Raw genomic sequence first — 18,393 nt, 5'->3', positions numbered from 1 at the left:
CTGGCAGGACTCTGCTGCCCCTGAAGGCAGTGGAGGAGAATCCTTCCTTGCTCCCTGGCTTGTGGCAGGAAAACACCATCTCCCTCTGTCTGCACATGACTTTCCTCCCTGTGTGTCTTCCTGTTGTCCTATATTATCTCTTTTAAGAACACCCTCCTTGGATGTTCTTGGATTTAGGTCCCACTTTAATCCGCTTAGCCTTATTATATTAACAATGATCCTACTTCCAAAAAAGATTACTTCTGAGGTTCTGGGTGAACTTAAATAGCTTGAGAGACAAGATTCAACTCACAGCACTTGTTATAGCCCATATGGTTCACAACTATTTAACTAAAAACAGAAGTGAATAAAAATCAAATGATCACGTAACTGGCTTCTTAAAATAGATTTAAAAATATGACTGGTGAATTGACTAAATAATTCAAATTATTCTTTACTAAAAGCATCGAACGGACCTCAATATAATACATTGAATTCGTTTTGGGAACGTAAGTCTTTAACAAAATTGTATTGAGTGATTCATTAACTTTCGAACACTCTCTTTCACGTCTTTGTTCCTGAGGCTGTAGATTAAAGGGTTCAACATGGGGATGATGACTGTATAAAACACAGAACCTACTTTGACTGTGAGCCATGAGTTTTTGGAGTTGGGTACACAATAAAGGAACAGGACAGTCCCGTGGAAAATGGTGATGGCAGTCAGGTGGGAAGCACAGGTAGAGAAAGCTTTTTGGTGCCCGACAGCAGAAGGCATTTTTATGACAGCAATAAAGATGAAAATATAGGTCGTGAGGATGACTCCCAAGCTGCTCACCTCATTGAATATTGCAATGACAAAACAAAGCATTTGGCTGATGTAGGGGTCAGAGCAGGAGACAGAGACAATGACAGAATGCTCACAGACAAAATTATTGATGATGTTAGACCCACAGAAGGATAACAACAAGAGGAAATAGGTGAGTGTCAGGGAAGAGTTTATACCCCATGTATAGGGCCCTGCCACTAAAGATGCACAGTTTCTGGGACATGACAACTGTGTAGAGCAAAGGGTTACACACCGCCATGTATCGATCATAGGCCATCACTGCCAGCATGAATGTTTCTGCCACTGCACATACACACACCAGGAAGAATTGCATGATGCATCCTATGAAGGAGATAGTTCTGTCTTCCACAACCAAGTTCTCCAGCAGTTTGGGTGGAACTGTGGTGGAATAACAGAAATCAGCAAAGGACAATTGGCGGAGGAATAAGTACATGGGGGTGTGGAGTTTGGGGTTGATCCTGATGATCATGATCATGCCCAGGTTTCCCAGCACAGTGATTGTGTAGATGGTCAGGAAGACCAGGAACAGAGGAAACTGGAGGTCTGCATATTCTGAGAAGCCCAAGAGGGTAAATACAGCTCCAGAACTCTGATTTCCTTCAGCTAATGACATGGTTGTTGTTAGAGAAAAGCTGAAATGATAATAATAAAAGTGATAATTATCTCCTACGCGTATAACATTTACCCATGTGTGAGACTTTGTACTGAAACATTAAAACACATTAATTTAGATTTTTAAATAACATAATGAATTTTAAAATGAGTAGCCCCATTGTTTTTTTTTGTACAAGGAAACTGAAGCATATATGAATTAGGAGCTTGTATGTGGTTAGACAGCTTGTTAGTGATGAGCTGAATTTTGAAGTTGACCCTGAACAGCAGAGGTTGCAGTACAGTGCAGTAATCCCTCCTTAGTCACAAGGGATACATTTCAAGACTCCTAGTAAATGCCTGAGGCCACAAATAATACCGACTGCCATATATACTATGCTTCTTCCCTATACATACATACCCATGAAAAAGTTTAATTTGAAAATTAGACACAGTACAAAATTAACAACAATAAACTAATAAAAGAAAATAATTACCACAATATGCTAACATAATTACTTTTGCACTTTGGAGACATGATTTAATAAAATAAGGGTCATTTGAATACAAGCATTGTGATGATGCTGCAATGGTTGATCTACTTTTTTTCTTCTTCTTCTTTGTTATAAATGATGAAAGGGACAACTCCTAAGAAAGAGGGTAGCAACTGTAGCATGGCAATTCTGGACAAAGGGATGATTCATGTTCAGGCAGGATGGAATGGAATAGTTTAAGAATTCATCCTGCTACTCAGAAGAACACACAATTTAAAACTTATGAATTTTTTATTTCTAAAATTTTCCATTTCTAGAATTTTCCATTTAATATTTTCATACGGCAGTTGACCACAACTGAAACATGGAAAGAAGAAACACAGATAAGGGGGTATTACTGTAATTTCCTCTTAGACAGAAAAATCATCTATAGTATTCTTAAAAAAGTGTTTTTCACAGTTCCAGCATTCTGAAGGTCTGTGCTTTTCAATAGCACTTTTTTTTTTTTTGAGATGGAGTCTCACTGTGTCACCCAGGATGGAGTGCAGTGGTTTGATCTCTACTCACTGCAACCTCCGCCTCCTGGGTTCAAGCGATTCTCCTGCCTCAGCCTCCTGAGTAGCTGGGACTACAGGTGCCTGCCACCACACCCCACTAATTTTTGTGTTTTGATAGAGGCAGGCTTTCACCATGTTGGCCAAGATGGTCTCAAACTCCTGACCTCAAATGATTCACCCATCTCTCAACAGGACTAATTTAACAATTCATATAAATTAAGAGTAAAAATGACAAAGGATCTGTAAAGGTGAAGCACTGGAGGAGACAATATTGTCATAGCTACATGGCAGATGCTCAGTCTGAGGATTATAGGAATGACAGCTTTTATGAGCAACCATGGTAATTTTCTAGTTTTAAAATACACTTGGATGTTGAAGGAAACATAATTTTGCATATCTTCAACCTTTCTGTTGATTCCATCTTTACACTACAATAATTGCATTAGTTTTTTAAAATAATGTAGCAACCTAGTAAAATGATAAAGGTAAATTTTTGACACATTCCTTCACTTGTTTTATTTTCTTTCCTTCGTAAGTGCTTTATCACTTAGTGTTACAGATGCTCTTAACATTCTTCTAGATCCCTTGTTCATTATGTTTTAATTTTTTATTATTTTTTAATCTGGTTGCTTTACTAATATATATATATTTTTAAGTATATATAAGTATATATATTATTAAATATAGTATATATATATATTATTAAATCTCTGAATTCAAGAGTAACATAAAATGTGTTTTGTTGAAGCCTTTCTTGTTATTTAGAGCAAGATAGAGAAATGTGGTAAAAATCACCAGTGGTTACAAACTCACTCTCAAAATTTCTGGTGACAAGAACATTGCCACTCTAGATATTGAAGAGGTTTTTGATAAAATAAGAGTCATTTGAACCTTAAAGGTACCTTTAAGATATGCGATTATCTTATTTTGAGTCATGCAATCTTTGTTATATTTGGAAATATTATTTTGAGAAAGCACAGACATATGGAATTATAAGTAGTTCATAATCACAAAAATCTCTTTAATTTAATGAAGATTTTAAAAATCAGTTGAGCCAGTAACAAACACATCTCCAAAGTGTTCACGTTAACAAAAAATTATTTGTATAAATTCTATAAAGGGAGATACCATTTTAGTTTCATCGGACCACCTCAGAGTAGGAAGATACTATTATCTCTTTCATAGCTAAATTCAGTTTCTGACACACACAAAAAGATGCACGTCCATCATGAGGAAAAGAACAGGAGAGTGACAAACAGCTCATGAAGGATCAGCATAGAGAAAAAAGCATGGGCTTTGACAACACAGACTTAATTTCAACTTCAGACTTTGTCATTTGCTCTGTGATCTTTCATAGATTACTCAAATTTTCTGAGCTTCAGCTTCCTTATCAGTAAAATGAGAATAACAATGACCAGATAACACAGATTTTATACATGTGTAAGTATTAAATGAGGAAATGATGCTAATGAACTCAATTCAAGTTCTGACAATTATAAAGTCCAGAAAATATAGGCTTCCCCATCATCAATCCTTTTAATTATTTAGTTGTATGACTAGTTGGTATTATTTGTCAATCCTTATGTCATTATAAAACATCTGAGAAACAGATCAAAGGCCGAAGTGAGCAACAGTAGACATGTAAATACAATTTAGGGCGTCAAAATTTAGTTCAGCTCTTCTTCCTGGATTTCCTTTGGCCTCTCCCTCTTAGTCCTAATTCATTCATAACTCTCCTTCTATAAATCTGCTGTCTTTCCCTTTGTTTTTTCACAGTTATCTGATGCTTTCTGGTCCTCTGTTTCTCATCTGAGGTTTGTGCCTGTGGAACATTTACCAAACTGCAATTAGTTCTCTGGTAGATCATGGTAGCCTCCACTGCGAGATTATAAATTGTTTCATTCCTGGGTCTTGTGGTTATTATGACAATCTCAGTTTCAAAAACTTCAATTGCTCTCTATAACTTAATTTATCAAATTTAAATTTGACTGCTTGATTTTACCTAAAGCCTTACCCTGGCTGTTCCCTAGTATTCAACCTTCTTTAATCATGCCAGTATTCTCAGTTTATAATGAATAATACATGCTTATTTATTCCTTGGCTTATTCTATTTTTCTTTTGTTTTACCTGGAACATTCTCTTTTTATAGTCCACTGATGTAGAATTTGCAATTTATAAACCATTAGATGAAAGTCAGTATCACAAAGTAATGTTCCATTTGACTCTAACAATATCTTCTACATCTTGGTATACCTACAGGCATTATTATCAGGAAATCAAATGTGGTATATTCTGTTCACTATTATTTTATGCTTATTACTCTTTCTACTACAATTTGAGAGGTTTTCATATTTTATAATATCTTTTTACAATTTTCAGTGTGACTGTACTTTGTTAGGTACATGGTAGATACCCTGAAAGCAAAAATGAGAATGTATGCCCCAGAGAAGGAAGAAGAGATCAGAACTCAACAAACCGAGCCCTTGGGAAGACAGACTCAGTTTATTTGGCACTTAGACTAATGGGGAGTTTCCTATTCAAAGATTTCTGGATTTCAGGGTGCCCCATATGAATGAAAGATAACATGAGATATATCACTGACCTGAAGCCAATTCACCTAAGATCCTAATCTCCAAGGAAGTTTCCACTCAGAATTCAAGTATCACTTAAATTATTAAGAAGTTGATAAATATAGCAGGAGTCTACAATAAATTTAAATTAGTATTCCAAAAATATATTTCTTTTTTAATACACAGAAAAAAATTGGGGAAAGGAGGAGAAAAGGGAGAGAGAGGGGGAGGTTTTGAAGCTGATTCTGCTTCCTAGAAACAAAATCAAGGGTTTATGTAGGACTTCACGACCTTGGGGTTTCAGACCCTAGAGAACTTTTACTGAACTACTTATTTTTAAAACATAAACTCAGAAATTAGATTAAATACTTCCCTGTGTTGCATTTTGCAATAATGTAATTTCTTTTAAACCACTGAAGACAATATCTCATCAAACCTATTTCATTAATTTATTTTAGAACTTTTCATGAGAGAAAATATACACATTCACATAGAAAACATGGTATCGATAATATAACACAAAGGAAATGACAACTCAGTGAGAATGCAACAATTAATAACTGCTATTAATGTTTTATCTTTATTTCTTTTTGTATGTATCTTGTGTTTTTTGAGATGTATGAGCAATAGAATGTGCATTCTGGCTTTTTCATTTATCATAAAATAATCGCTATTGTTTTTGGAACAATTGATTTACTTCATGGGAAGTAATTTATGCTTTCTTCCAAATATGAGCATGCTACTTTTCCAAGCTTATAATAATAAAATCAAGTCTTGAAATATCTTTTTTGTCCATACCTTCTTAAAAATAACATGTATTTTGGAAGCATATTTAACTGTCTAAAACTATTGGGGGTCAACCAATCAATTGATTCCACTACACCTAAGTATCCCATAATTATATCCACTTAGGCTCTCTCTGGACTTGTGAAAACCTGGCTAAACTTTGTCAGAGTCTCTACCTGGGACCACTAACACAACAGAAGCTATTTATCCATAGGATATGGAAACTTTGTTGTAGATGGCTTGGTTTTATTCCAGAATTCCAGCTATCTGCATCAAAAACCTAGAAGGTTTTCTTCCAGGATTCTTAGAGGTTGGGGTCTTACATTTAAATCTTTAACACATCTCAAGTTAATTTTTGTATATGGTAAAAGATAAGCATCTGCATTTGGCTAGCCGGGTATTCCAGTACCATTTATTGAATAAGGTGTCCTTTGCTCAAGGCTTATTTTTGTAGACTTTGTCAAAGATCAAAAGGCTGTAGGTGTGGAGATTTATTTTTGGGTTCTCTATTGTGTTCTATTGGTCTACATGCCTACTTTTTTAATAAGTACCATGCTGTTTTGGTTACTGTAGCCATGTAATATAGTTTGAAGTAAGATAATATAAGGACTCCGGATTTGTTCTTTTTGCTTATAATTGCTTTGGCTATTTGGGCTCCTTTTTCATTACACATGAATTTTAGAACAGTTAATTCTGTGAAATATGATGTTGGTAGTTTGACAGGAATAGCAGTTAATTTGTACATTGTTTTGGGCTTTATAGTCATTTTAATTACGTCGATTATTCCAATCTATGAACATGTTTTTCCATTTGTTTTTGTCATCTATGATTTCCTTTCAGCAGTGTTTTGTAGTTTTTGTAGAGACATTTCACCTCCTTGGTTAGATGTATTCCAAGGTACTTTTTTGTGGCCATTGTAAATGGAACTGCATCCCTGATTTGCCTCCCAGTTTGAATGTTATTGGTATATAGAAATGTTAATGATTTTTGTACATTGATTTTGTATCCTGAAACCTTACTGAAATTGTTGACAAGTTCCAGGAGCCTATTAGTGGATTCTTCAGGGTTTTCTGTGTATAGAATCATATTATCATCAAAGAGAGATAGTTTGACTTCTTTTCCTATCTTGATGCCTTTTATTTTTTTTTCCTCTTGTTTGCTTTCTCAGGCTAGGACTTTCAATACTATGTTGAATAGGAGTGATGAGAGTGAGTGGTCTTGTCTTCTTGCAATTCTTCAATCTTTTGCCTGTTCAATATGATGTTGGCTGTGGGTTTTTCATCAGTGGATGTTATTATTTCAAGATGCATTCCTTTGATACATCGTTTGTTGAGTGCTTTTATCATGAAGGGAAGTTGGATTTTATCAAAAGATTTTTCTCCATCTGTTGAGATGACCATATGGTTTTCAATTTCAATCCTGTTTATGTGGTGAATTATACTTTTGATTTGTATATGTTGATCCAAACTTGCATCCCAGGAAAAATGCCTACTTCATGGTGCTGAATTAAGTTTTGATGTGCTGCTGCATTTGGATTGATAATATTTTGCTGAGGATTTTTGCATCTATGTTCATCAGGAATATTGGCCTATAATTTTATTTTTTCAATGTTTCTTCGCCATTTACTGGTATCAGAGTGGTGCTAGCCACATAGAATGGATAAAGAGGAGTCCCGCCTCTGCCATTTTCCTGAATAGTTTCAGTAGACTTGGTAACAGCTCTTCTTTGTATGTCTGGTAGAATTTGGCTGTGAATCCAATCTGGTCTGGGACATTTTTTGTTTGATAGGTTTTTTGTTACTGGTTCAATTTCAGAAATTGATATTAGTCAATTCAGGGTTTCGATTTCTTCCTGATTCAATCTTGGGAGGTTGTGTGTTTTCAGGATTCTACCCATTTTCTCTGAATTGTCTATTTTGTTTTCAAAAAGGTGTTGATAATAGTCTTTGAAGAACTTTTGTAGTTTGTGGGATTAGTTGTCATTTTGTTATTTCTGATTGTGCTTATTTGGATCTTCTCTTTTTTCTTTGTTAATCTAGCTTGCAGTCTATCTATCTGGTTTATTCTTTCAAAGAACTCTATTTTTGTTTCTTTTTTTCTTTATATGTATTTTTAAGTCTCAGTTTCATTCAGTTCTGCTCTGATTTCAGTTATTTCTTTTCTTCTGCCAGCTCTGGGATTAGTTTGTTCTTTTTCTGGTTCCTGTGGGTGTGATGTTAGGTCGTGAATTTGAAATCTTTCTAACTTTAACACACTAAACTTTCCTCTTAACACAGCTTTTGCTGCATCCTAGAGATTTTGCCGTGTGTGTCTCTGTTTTCATTTATTTCAAAGAATTTTTCTTTTTACTTCTGCCTTAATTTAGTTGTTTACCCAAAAGTCATTTAGAAGCAAGTTGTTTAATTTCCATGTAATTGTGTTGCTTAGAAAGATCTTCTTGGTATTGATTTATGTGTTTATTCCACCATAGTTCAAAGGTATGGTTGACATGCTTTTCATTGTTTAAAAAAAGTATTGAGACTTGCTTCATGTTCAAGCATGTGGACAGTCTTGGACATGTTCTGTGTACAGATGAGAAAAATGTATATTCTGTGGTTGATGGGTGTAGTATTTTGTAGATGTCTATTTAATGTCCAATTGCTCAAGTGTCAAATAAATCCAGAATTTCCTTGTTAGTTTTCTGCCTTGATAATCTGTCTAACACTGTCAATGAGGTGTTGAAATCCCCCATTATTATTGCATGGTCGTCTACATTTTTTGTAGGTCTAGAAATGCATGTTTTGTACATATAGAGGCTCAAACATTAGGTGCATATATATTTATGATAGTTAAGTCTTATTTTTGAATTGAATCATTTATCATTATGTAATGTCATTCTTTATCCTTTTTTGCTGTTGTAAGTTTAAAGTCTGTTTTCTATATTGTAAGAATAGTGATCCCTGCTCTCTATTATATTTTGTTTATGTGATATATCTTTCTCTAACCCTTTACTTTGAATCTATGTTGTTCCATTTGAGAATGGTCTCTTGAGGACAGCAATTTGATAGTCACATGAGTCTTATTTGTTTTATCCAATTTGTCACACAGTGGCATATAAGTGGAATGTTTACATTCAAGGTTAATGTTGGTTAAGTGAGGTTTGGATCCTACCATGAAGTTGCTAGTTGATTGCTTTGCAGTTTCTATTGCATGGTTGCTTTATTGGGTTTGTGGGCTATATACTTAAGGATATTTTTGTGGTGGCAGATATTATTCTTTTATTTCAATGTTTAGAACTCCCTTGAGGATCTCTTATAAGCTAATTTAGAGGTAACAAATTTCCTCAGTGCTTGCTAGTCTGGAAAAGTTTTTATTTCTCCTTCACTTATGAATCCTAGTTTAAAGATATATGAAATTTTTGATTGCAATTTCTCTCCTTTAAGAATGCTGAAAATAGGCTCCCAGACTCTTCCGGCTTGCAAGGTTGCTGCTGAGAATTTGGCAGGTCTATTTCTCTAGCAAGATTAGAGAAATGTTCTTTATTTCCTGAAGTACGTTTTCTAGGTTGTTTGCTTTTCCTTTTTCTCTCTCAAGCATGCCAATAATTCATAGGTTTTGTAGCTTTTCATAATCCCATATTTTTTCAAGGACTTTGCTCATTTTTGTAAATTCTTTTTCTTTATTTTTACCTGACTGCATTAGTTCAAAACACCAGCCTTCTGGCTCTAAAGTTATTTCTTCTGCTTGGTCCAGTCTATTGATAAATATTTCAATTGTATTTTGAAATTTCTTAAGTGAGTTTTTCAATTTCAGAAGTGCTAATTAATTTTATTTTCAGATGTTTACCTCTTCCTTCATTTCCTAGATTGCTTTAGGATTTTCTTTGTGTTGATTTTCAACCTTGTCTTGTATCTCACTCAGCTTCTTGCAATCCATGCTTTGAATTCTTTATCTGTTATTTTTGAGTTTTTATTTTTATTAAGGACCATTGCTAGAGAACTGGTATGATGGGAATATAACTCTCCAATTATTTTCTTCACCAATGTAACCAGGTCAGTCATTGTCTTCTCACTTCCATTCTTTACTTGAGAGCCAGTCATGGATTTTCACTTCAGGTAGGATACAGATATTCACTGCAGTCAAACATTTCCATAACTTTTTAAAAGGCAAATTGCTGCGGTTTTGATTATCTCAAATGTAAACAGAAATTTTTAAATGCTGATTTAATAGTTACAAATGTACACTAAATAAAAAATAAAAGGTGTATTGCATAATATCGTGGATATTCAACAATGTTGTTACAAAGGACATGGCTTTCTTCTTTTTAAATACTGTATAGTATTCCACTGTGTATTCATCTACTGATGTACACATAAGCTATTAACATATTGTGAATATTGTGAGTAATACTGCAATGAACACAGGAGTGCAGTTATCTCTTTCACATATTGATTTCATTTCCTTTAGAAATATACCCCGTATTGAAGATGCTGAACTGTATGGTAACTCTCTTTTTAGTTTTTTGAAGAAGCTACATACTGTTTTCCACATGGCTATTACAAACTTACATTCCCACCAGCAGTATACAAGCTTTCCCTTTCTCCACGTCCTTGCCAACACTTGTTATCTCTTTTTCATGAGCGATAGTGATAAGTGCAAGGTGATATGTTGTGTAATTTTGATTTGCATTTATCTGATGATTGTTGATATTGATAATATTTTCATATATCTATTAATCATTTCCATGTCTTCTTTGGTAAAAAAAAATTTCTATTTAGGTCCTTTGCCCATTTAAAAAAAATCAGGGTATGTGGGTTTTGTTTGCTATTGATGTGAATGAGTTTCTTATATATTTTTTATTAACCTATTATCAGATTTACGATTTTAAAATATTTCCTCCTATTTTGTAGATTGTCTTTTCATTTTTGATAATTTCATTTTCTGTGCAGAAACTTTTTAGCTTGATACAGTCCCACTTTTTTAATTGCCTACGCTATTGGTGTCAAATTTTAAAAACGGTTACAAACCCAGTGTCAAGGAGCTTATTTCCTATGGTTTCTTCTACAAGTTTTACATTTTCTGGTCTGACATTTAGAACTTTATTCTCTTTTAAATTGATTTTTGTGTGTGGTATAAAAAAAAAGTCATATTATTCTCAAGTACACAAGATTTATTCTCCAGGACAAATAATGGCAGGCCGTAAAACAAGTGTCAGTGAAGCTGAGAAGATTAAAATCATATCAAGTAGTTTCCCAACCACAATGGTAAGAAACAATAATGGTAATCATTTATTAATCAATTAAAATCAATAACAAAAAGAAAAGTTTAAAAATCAAAAATGTGTGGAAACTAAACAAGATGCTCCTCAACAATCAGTGTATCAAAGAAGAAATCAAAAGAGAGACTTAAAAATATCTTGAGGCAAACAAAAATAGAAACAACATATCAAAATATATAGGATCCATCAAAAGCAGTTCTAAGAGGAAAGTTTATAGTAATAAACGCTACGTTAAAAAAAATAGAAAGATCTCAAATAATCTAAGTTTTTACCTTCAGGAACTAGCAGAAAAAACAAACTGTTTTGGTGACTTTTCCATTTATCTGTAAACCTGTGTGTCCATGAAGCACTGCTGGATTTGTCGTTTCCCCAGTAGCAGCCCTTTGCAAGGCCCAAACCTGAAATTCAATCTGTTCAAAGAATCATAAAATGTGTGCAATGTAGAAAACAGCTAGCGACTACCAGATCACCCAGGAAGATCTCTTTGCTCTTTGAAATGTTAATTATCTATTACTAGATAATTAATAGATACTAATAATATCTATTTTTCAATTTATATTTTTAATTGAGAAATAATAGTTCTATAAACAGATCTATGGGGTAGAATGTGATGTTTTGATATATGTTTACATTATGGAATGATTAAATAAAGCTGATTCGCATATGTTCGCATCACAAACTTATCAGTTTTCTATAGTGAACATTTAAAATCTACTCCTTCAGCAATTTTGAATACATAATACATTATTGTTAATTACATTACTTTCAAAGGCAAAAATCACTATTACTTTTGTACCTACCTAATATAATTGTTATTCAAATTAATAATTATTAGCTACAATACATTATAATTAACTGAAACATTTAAAATCTACTCCTTCAGTAATTTTGAAATATATAATACATTATTATTAACTATGATCATTGTGCTCTGCAATAGATCACTAAAACTTATTCCTACTGTCTACTTGAAACAGTATTCCCTCCTTTAACCATCTACCGTTTCCCCATCTCTCACCATTCAATTTTCTGCTTCCATGGGTTTGACATTTTTAAATTCCACATACAAGTGAGATTATGTGTTATTTACGGGAACTCTGATACACTGTTAGTCGACATATAAATCAGTACAGCCATTATGGAAAATGTAAGGAGGTTCCTCAAGAAAAATAAAAAAGAATTACCATATTATCCAGGAATTCCACACACCTGTCAGACCTCAATCAAAACTCCAGGATGCCCACCCTCAAGAGGTATAAGTAAATTATGGGGTGGCTGCATGTTATGACAACTTTTGTTTCTTTAGCCTGAGTATTTTACTGGCTTCTTTACTACTCCACAGAAGACCTGTCTTCCCCCTTTTATTTCAGCAGTCCCTCCAAGACATTTATAATGAACTACTGTCCTAAAGTCCTTCTATTTAAAAACCAGGCATCATTATTTTCTTTTCCTCACCAAACTTCAACTCATATTTACAGAGTCTGCCTTTTCTCAGGATCAATGAGAAATGCAGTGGGATCTTCCCATTTCAATGTGAGAGCCACTCATTTACGAACAAATTACCCCTACCCTGAATTATTGCAACAGGACAATTATATTTCATCTGTCTCATTATTTTTTTTTTGAGACAGTCTTGCTCTGTCTTACACGCTGGAGTGCAGTGCACTATCTTGGCTCACTACAACCTCCACCTCCCAGGTTCAAGTGATTCTCCTGCCTCAGCTTCCCAAGTAGCTGGGATTATAGGCACCTGCCAGCATGCCCAGCTAATTTTTGTATTTTTAGTAGAGACAGGGTTTCACCACGTTAGCCGGACTCATCTTGAACTCCTGACCTCAGGCGATCTGCCTGCCTTGGCCTCCCAAAGTGCTGGCATTAGAGGTGTGAGCCACTGCGCGGGCCCATCTGTCTCATTCTTAAAGGATTGGTGTATTAGTTAGGGTTCTCTAGCAGGACAGAACTAATAAGATATGTGTGTGTGTGTGTGTGTGTGTGTATATATATAAAGGGGAGTTTATTAGGTAGTATTAATTCACATGATCACAAGTTCCCACAATAGACCATCTGCAAGCTGAGAAGCAAAGAATCCAGTCCGAGTGCCAAAGCTGAAGAAATTGGAATCTGATGTTCCAGGGCAGGAAGCACCCAGCACAGGAGAAAGATGTAGGCTAGAGTCTAAGCCAGTCTATAGCCTTTTCACATTTTTCTGCCTGCTTTATATCCCGGCCACTCTGGCAGCTGATTAGATGGTGATGACCCAGATTAAGGGTGGGCCTGCCTTCCCAGACTCAAATGTTAATCTCCTTTGGCAGCACCCTCACAGACACACCCGGGAGCTACATTTTCATCCTTCAATCCAGTCAAGCTGACACTCAGTATTAACCATCACACTTGGTAATGTGGATATTATAGAAGGTCATCAAAGACATAATGCAGGTGAAGATGTATTGAGATTACCTAGCATATGTATATTGTACCATAAACAATACATATACAGTTATACATATGATTCCACATGTGCATATACTCATGTGTGTATATGTGTGTGTATTCATAAAATCAGTTTCTCTGTGTTGGACAAGATTTTTCCTGCTTCCCTCTGTTTACCCTGAGTAAGTAGCAAAATTCCATCATGGAAGAAAATCCATCGCTTCTAGGAAACTCACTTTTTAAAGGAACATGGTCACAAAATCCTCAAAAACACCCCCTACTCTTTTCCCTTCCCTATAATATTGTATATCCCAGAGAGAAAAATTTTCTCCTAAATTAAATATATGATTTCCCTTCTAATGGGTAAATACCCAGGAAAGGAATTGTTGAGTTGAATGGGAAGTCTTTGTGTAATTTCATAAGATATTGCTAAATTGTTTTCAAAGACTTAGCTTTTACCTCCACCTGAAATGTGTTAGCATTACAGTTGGTTCATTTTTTCACTGAGACTAGGGATTTCAGATAAATTTATTTTAGCCATTCTAATGAGTGTTCAATAATACATCATTCTGTGTGTGTATGTATGTGTGTGTGTGTGTCTGTGTGTGTGCTGAGACAGAGTCTCCCAGGCCGGAGTGCAGTGGCATTATCATAGCTCATTGTAACCCCAAACTCCTGGGTTCAGGCAATCTTACCACCTCAGCCTCCTCAGTCTCTGTGGTTTTAATATAACTTTCATTGATGATTAGTGATACTTAATATCTTTTCAGGCGTTTATGAATGATTTGTGTATCTTCTTTTGTCAAGTGTATCCTAAAACATTTCATCCACTTTTAACTAGATGGTTTATCTTCTTGTTTTGAGTACAATAGTTCTTTATATATTCCACAAACAAATCATTTGTCAGACCTAAATAATGCAAATATTTATTCACAATCTGCAGCTTATATTTTCACTTTCTTAATGTGTCTTTCACCATAAAAAAAACTTTTAACATAAGGTTTTATTGTTAATAAAATTCATTTTATCCATTTTCTGATGATCCATTCTTTTAACATTCTATCCAAAAAAGTTCCACTCAAACTTTGAAAAGATTCTCCCTATGTTTTATGCTAAAAGGTACTTATAACAGTTACATTTAGATTTATGATATGTTTCATTTAATTCAAGTTAGTAGCTTTGGATGATGGGAAATAAAACTTATGGCTCTTTTATTCCATATGAGTATCCAGTTTTCCCATTATTATTTTTCTCCATTGAATTATAATGGCTTGTTTGTTGGAATATAAGTTACCAGATATGTGCAATTTCATTTTAGGACTCTGTTACCTTAATATCCCATTGCCTGAATACTCAGATAATTTTTTAGAATAAAATAGGGCATGCATTTAGGAAAGACAGAATAATACTTAATTCTATTTTGTTTGCTAATCAGCAGGCTATAATTATCATGAATAAAAATCAACTTCTTCCACTCAAAACAAGAAAAAGCAAAGCGTTGGTTGTTGCACAAGACATAGTAAGCAGAAGCTTTTGTTAAAGTCACTCAGGAATTTGGGTTTCCTGATTACAATTTTAGGGGACCATCCTGAATCTGCACATATTTAATGAGCTTTGTATCAGTTTTGCTTTGAAAAATACACATAAAATTACAGAATATCTTGAAAAGTATTTTAAAATAATTTACAAATACTGCAACAGATGACATAAAAGCTTTAGGTTTTAGAATTTTTAGTTACATGTCATTTAGAGCTATTTCACTAATTTCAAAAGGTTGTGCTGGTGTGAATGTGTTAACTGATAGTCTATTGATTAAATAATTTGAATAATCAATTGCACTGTAAAAGATGGGTAATATGTAAGATAGTAAATCACTTTTTTCAGAAATAACATATCTAAGAATATCATATTCAGTGATAAATCAATTTGGTGACAACTAATTTTTCAAACATGTTCTTGACATCTTTGTTCCTAAGGCTATAGATCAATGGGTTCAGCATTGGAATCACCACTGTGTAAAACATAGAAGCCACTTTAACAATGAGGCTAGAAGTTTTAGGATTAGGAAAAAAGTAAAGGAAAAGGATAGTTCCATGGAAGATAGTGATGGCTGTCAGGTGGGAGGCACAGGTGGAGAAGGTTTTCTGGCGCCCACTTGCAGAAGGTATCTTCATAATGGTAATGAAAATAAGCATATATGATGTCAGAATGATAATTAGGCTGCTCACCTCATTGAATATGGCAATAATAAAGCATAGCATCTGGCTTATATAGGGGTCTGAGTAGGAGGCAGAAACAATTACAGAGTGGTCACAGATAAAATTATTTATGAAGGTAGATTCACAAAACGACAGGTCAAGAAGAAAATATGTGAGTATCAGGGAGCACACTATCCCCCATGTATAGGACCCAGCCACCAGAAGAGCACAGAGCTTCTGAGACATAATAGTGGTATAGAGCAAGGGTTTACAAACTGCCACAAAATGGTCATAAGCCATCGCTGCTAACATGAAAGTTTCTGTCACTCCAAAAATGCAAGCAAAACAAAATTGCACGATGCAACCAGAGAAAGAGATAGTTCTGTCTTCCACAACCAATTTCTCCAACAGTTTAGGTGTAACTACAGTGGAAAAACAGAAATCTACCAAGGACAAGTGACTAAGGAAAAAGTACATGATAGTATGGAGTTTTGAATTGAGTCTGATGATTATTATCATGCCCAAGTTCCCCACTACAGTGACTGTGTAGACAAACAAGAAAACCAGAAAGAGTGGAACCTGGATTTCTGAGTATTCTGAAAAACCCAAGAGAATAAACGTGGGTGTGCTGCTTCGATTTCTTTCAGATGCCATCATGATACCTGTTGGGTTAAAAAGAAAAAAGTTATTCTTGAAAAGCAGAACTGGATAGGAAAAAAGATAGAGAGAGGAAATAGGCTTCATGTGTTTCGAGGACAAGTAATATAGAACAGTGATTCTCAAAATATGGTCATCAAACCAGCAGTAGCATCACCTCCTGGGAACTTCCTACTATTGCCAATTCTTCAGCTCCATCAACCTTCTGAGCAGAAACTCTGGGATGAGGCCCACTATTTGTGGTTTAACTAAGTCTCCAGGTGATTTTGATGCCTGCTAAAGGGCAAAAACTACCACTTACATGGAAAATATACAGTAATCATTCTATTATTGAAAAGTCAGCCATTTTTAGTATGATTCACATAGAACTGAAATATAAATTATGACATAAAATCAATTTTTAAGAACTGAGAAGCACAAAGGAAACCTTCTCATGGATCTAAAAATTACACTGAGGATCAAGTAGGTGATTTGACACCGCCATTGGTGGCACACAAATGTTAGTATTTTCTACCTTTGCTGGGCATAACACAGAATTAAATGACTGTAGATTAAGAATTTAAATAAACCATAAAATATATATAGCCTATGCCTTCCACCTAATCCTTGAGAGTCTGCTGTGGAAGCCCATTTCTAAGATGTCTATATAGCTTCCATTAAAACTTTCATCAATGTACATTGTCTCCTGGAGTGTTTTTATGGGCATTTTGACAATTTGCTGAACTTTTATTATTTTATTAAATAAAGTTAATTAGTTAAATTTCCATTACCTGTTTCTCAATGTGCTTTAGGTCACATCTTCTGAGATATACATATATATGTATACATTTATGCACATAATATGTATTCTATACATGCTAATACGGAATATATTAGAAAAACAGAAACATCTGTAGTTGTCAACAATATTTTCATACAAAATATATTCTATGATACCCTGAAAGTTGTATAATGAAAATTACACATTTTCTTAACCAATAAGAAATAAATAATCTCTCTTTCTTTTTTTTTTTGAGCTTGAGGCAATTTTATTGAAATTAGGGGTAAGAATGAAAGATTACAGCCAATATAAAATCAGTGGGCTACATCAAATTATAAACAAAAGTTGTAATCTAGTCATCACCACACACTGTTTATATGGAGTTATTTCTATTTATTTATTTTTGTTTACTTGTTTTTGGGACAGGGTCTCACTCTGTCACCCAGGCTAGAGTGCACTGGCAAGATCACTGCTCAGTGCAGCCTCGAACTCCAAGGCTCAAGTGATCCTCCTCAGTAGATGGGACTACAGGCATGCACCACCACACCTGGATAATTTTTTATTTTTCTCTAGAGACAGGGTCTCACTATGTTGCCCAGGGTGTTCTCTAACTTCTGAGCTCAAGCGGTTATCTCTCTTTCATGATAAGACAAACTTTAAGACAGAAGAGTGAAAACAATAAAACCTAAAGTAAATGGACTTGTTATGAGTGAAAAAGCATGAATAAAAATAGGACAATGCAGCAGAAATCCATGTATATTTCTTTTTTCATCTTTTCAGCTTTCCCTGGAATTAGTGCGAAGCTCCAGTCCTATGCATTTCCTTACATGCACTACAAGCAACCCTCAACACAGAGCATTCATCATGAGCATATTCTTTCCAGTACCAATTAAACCTAGCTTAATATGAGAACATCACATCATAAGGAAAACCCAGACATGGGAGTACTCTACAGGATATTTAGAGAGTACTCCTTAAGACTCTCAAAGTCAATGTGCGGTGTTATTTCTGAGGCCTCTGTTCTGTTCCATTGGTCTATATATCTGTTTTGGTACTAGTACCATGCTGTTTTGGTTACTGTAGCCTTTTAGTATATTTTGAAGTTGGGTAGCATGATCCCTCCAGCTTCATTCTTTTGCTTAGGCTCGTCTCGGCTATGCAGCTCTTTTTTGGTTGCATATAAAATTTAAAGTAATTTTCTTCCAATTATGTGAAGAAAGTCAATGGTAGCTTAATGGGGATAGCACTGAATATATAAGTTATTTTGG

General features: G+C 34.6%; 2 protein-coding genes across 2 annotated transcripts; both read right to left on the bottom strand.

Moving 5' to 3' along the window:
• Window positions 1-496: 496 nt before the first annotated feature.
• On the bottom strand, window positions 497-1,439 carry LOC116467842 (olfactory receptor 5D13-like). Its single transcript, XM_032151492.1, is given in 2 exon segments — window positions 497-1,007; window positions 1,009-1,439. Coding segments are annotated over 2 exon segments (942 nt in total).
• Window positions 1,440-15,420: 13,981 nt separating this feature from the next.
• Window positions 15,421-16,365, bottom strand: LOC116468136 (olfactory receptor 5D13). Its single transcript, XM_032151745.1, has one exon. The coding sequence runs from the start codon at window positions 16,363-16,365 to the stop codon at window positions 15,421-15,423; it is 945 nt and encodes a 314-aa protein (XP_032007636.1).
• Between the last annotated feature and the right edge of the window lie 2,028 nt (window positions 16,366-18,393).

The sequence above is a fragment of the Hylobates moloch genome, unplaced genomic scaffold, assembly GCF_009828535.3.
Source record: "Hylobates moloch isolate HMO894 unplaced genomic scaffold, HMol_V3 SCAFFOLD_5, whole genome shotgun sequence".
NCBI lineage: Eukaryota > Metazoa > Chordata > Mammalia > Primates > Hylobatidae > Hylobates > Hylobates moloch.
Note: the sequence above shows the minus strand (reverse complement) of the source record. Positions and strands in the feature narration are given on the sequence as shown.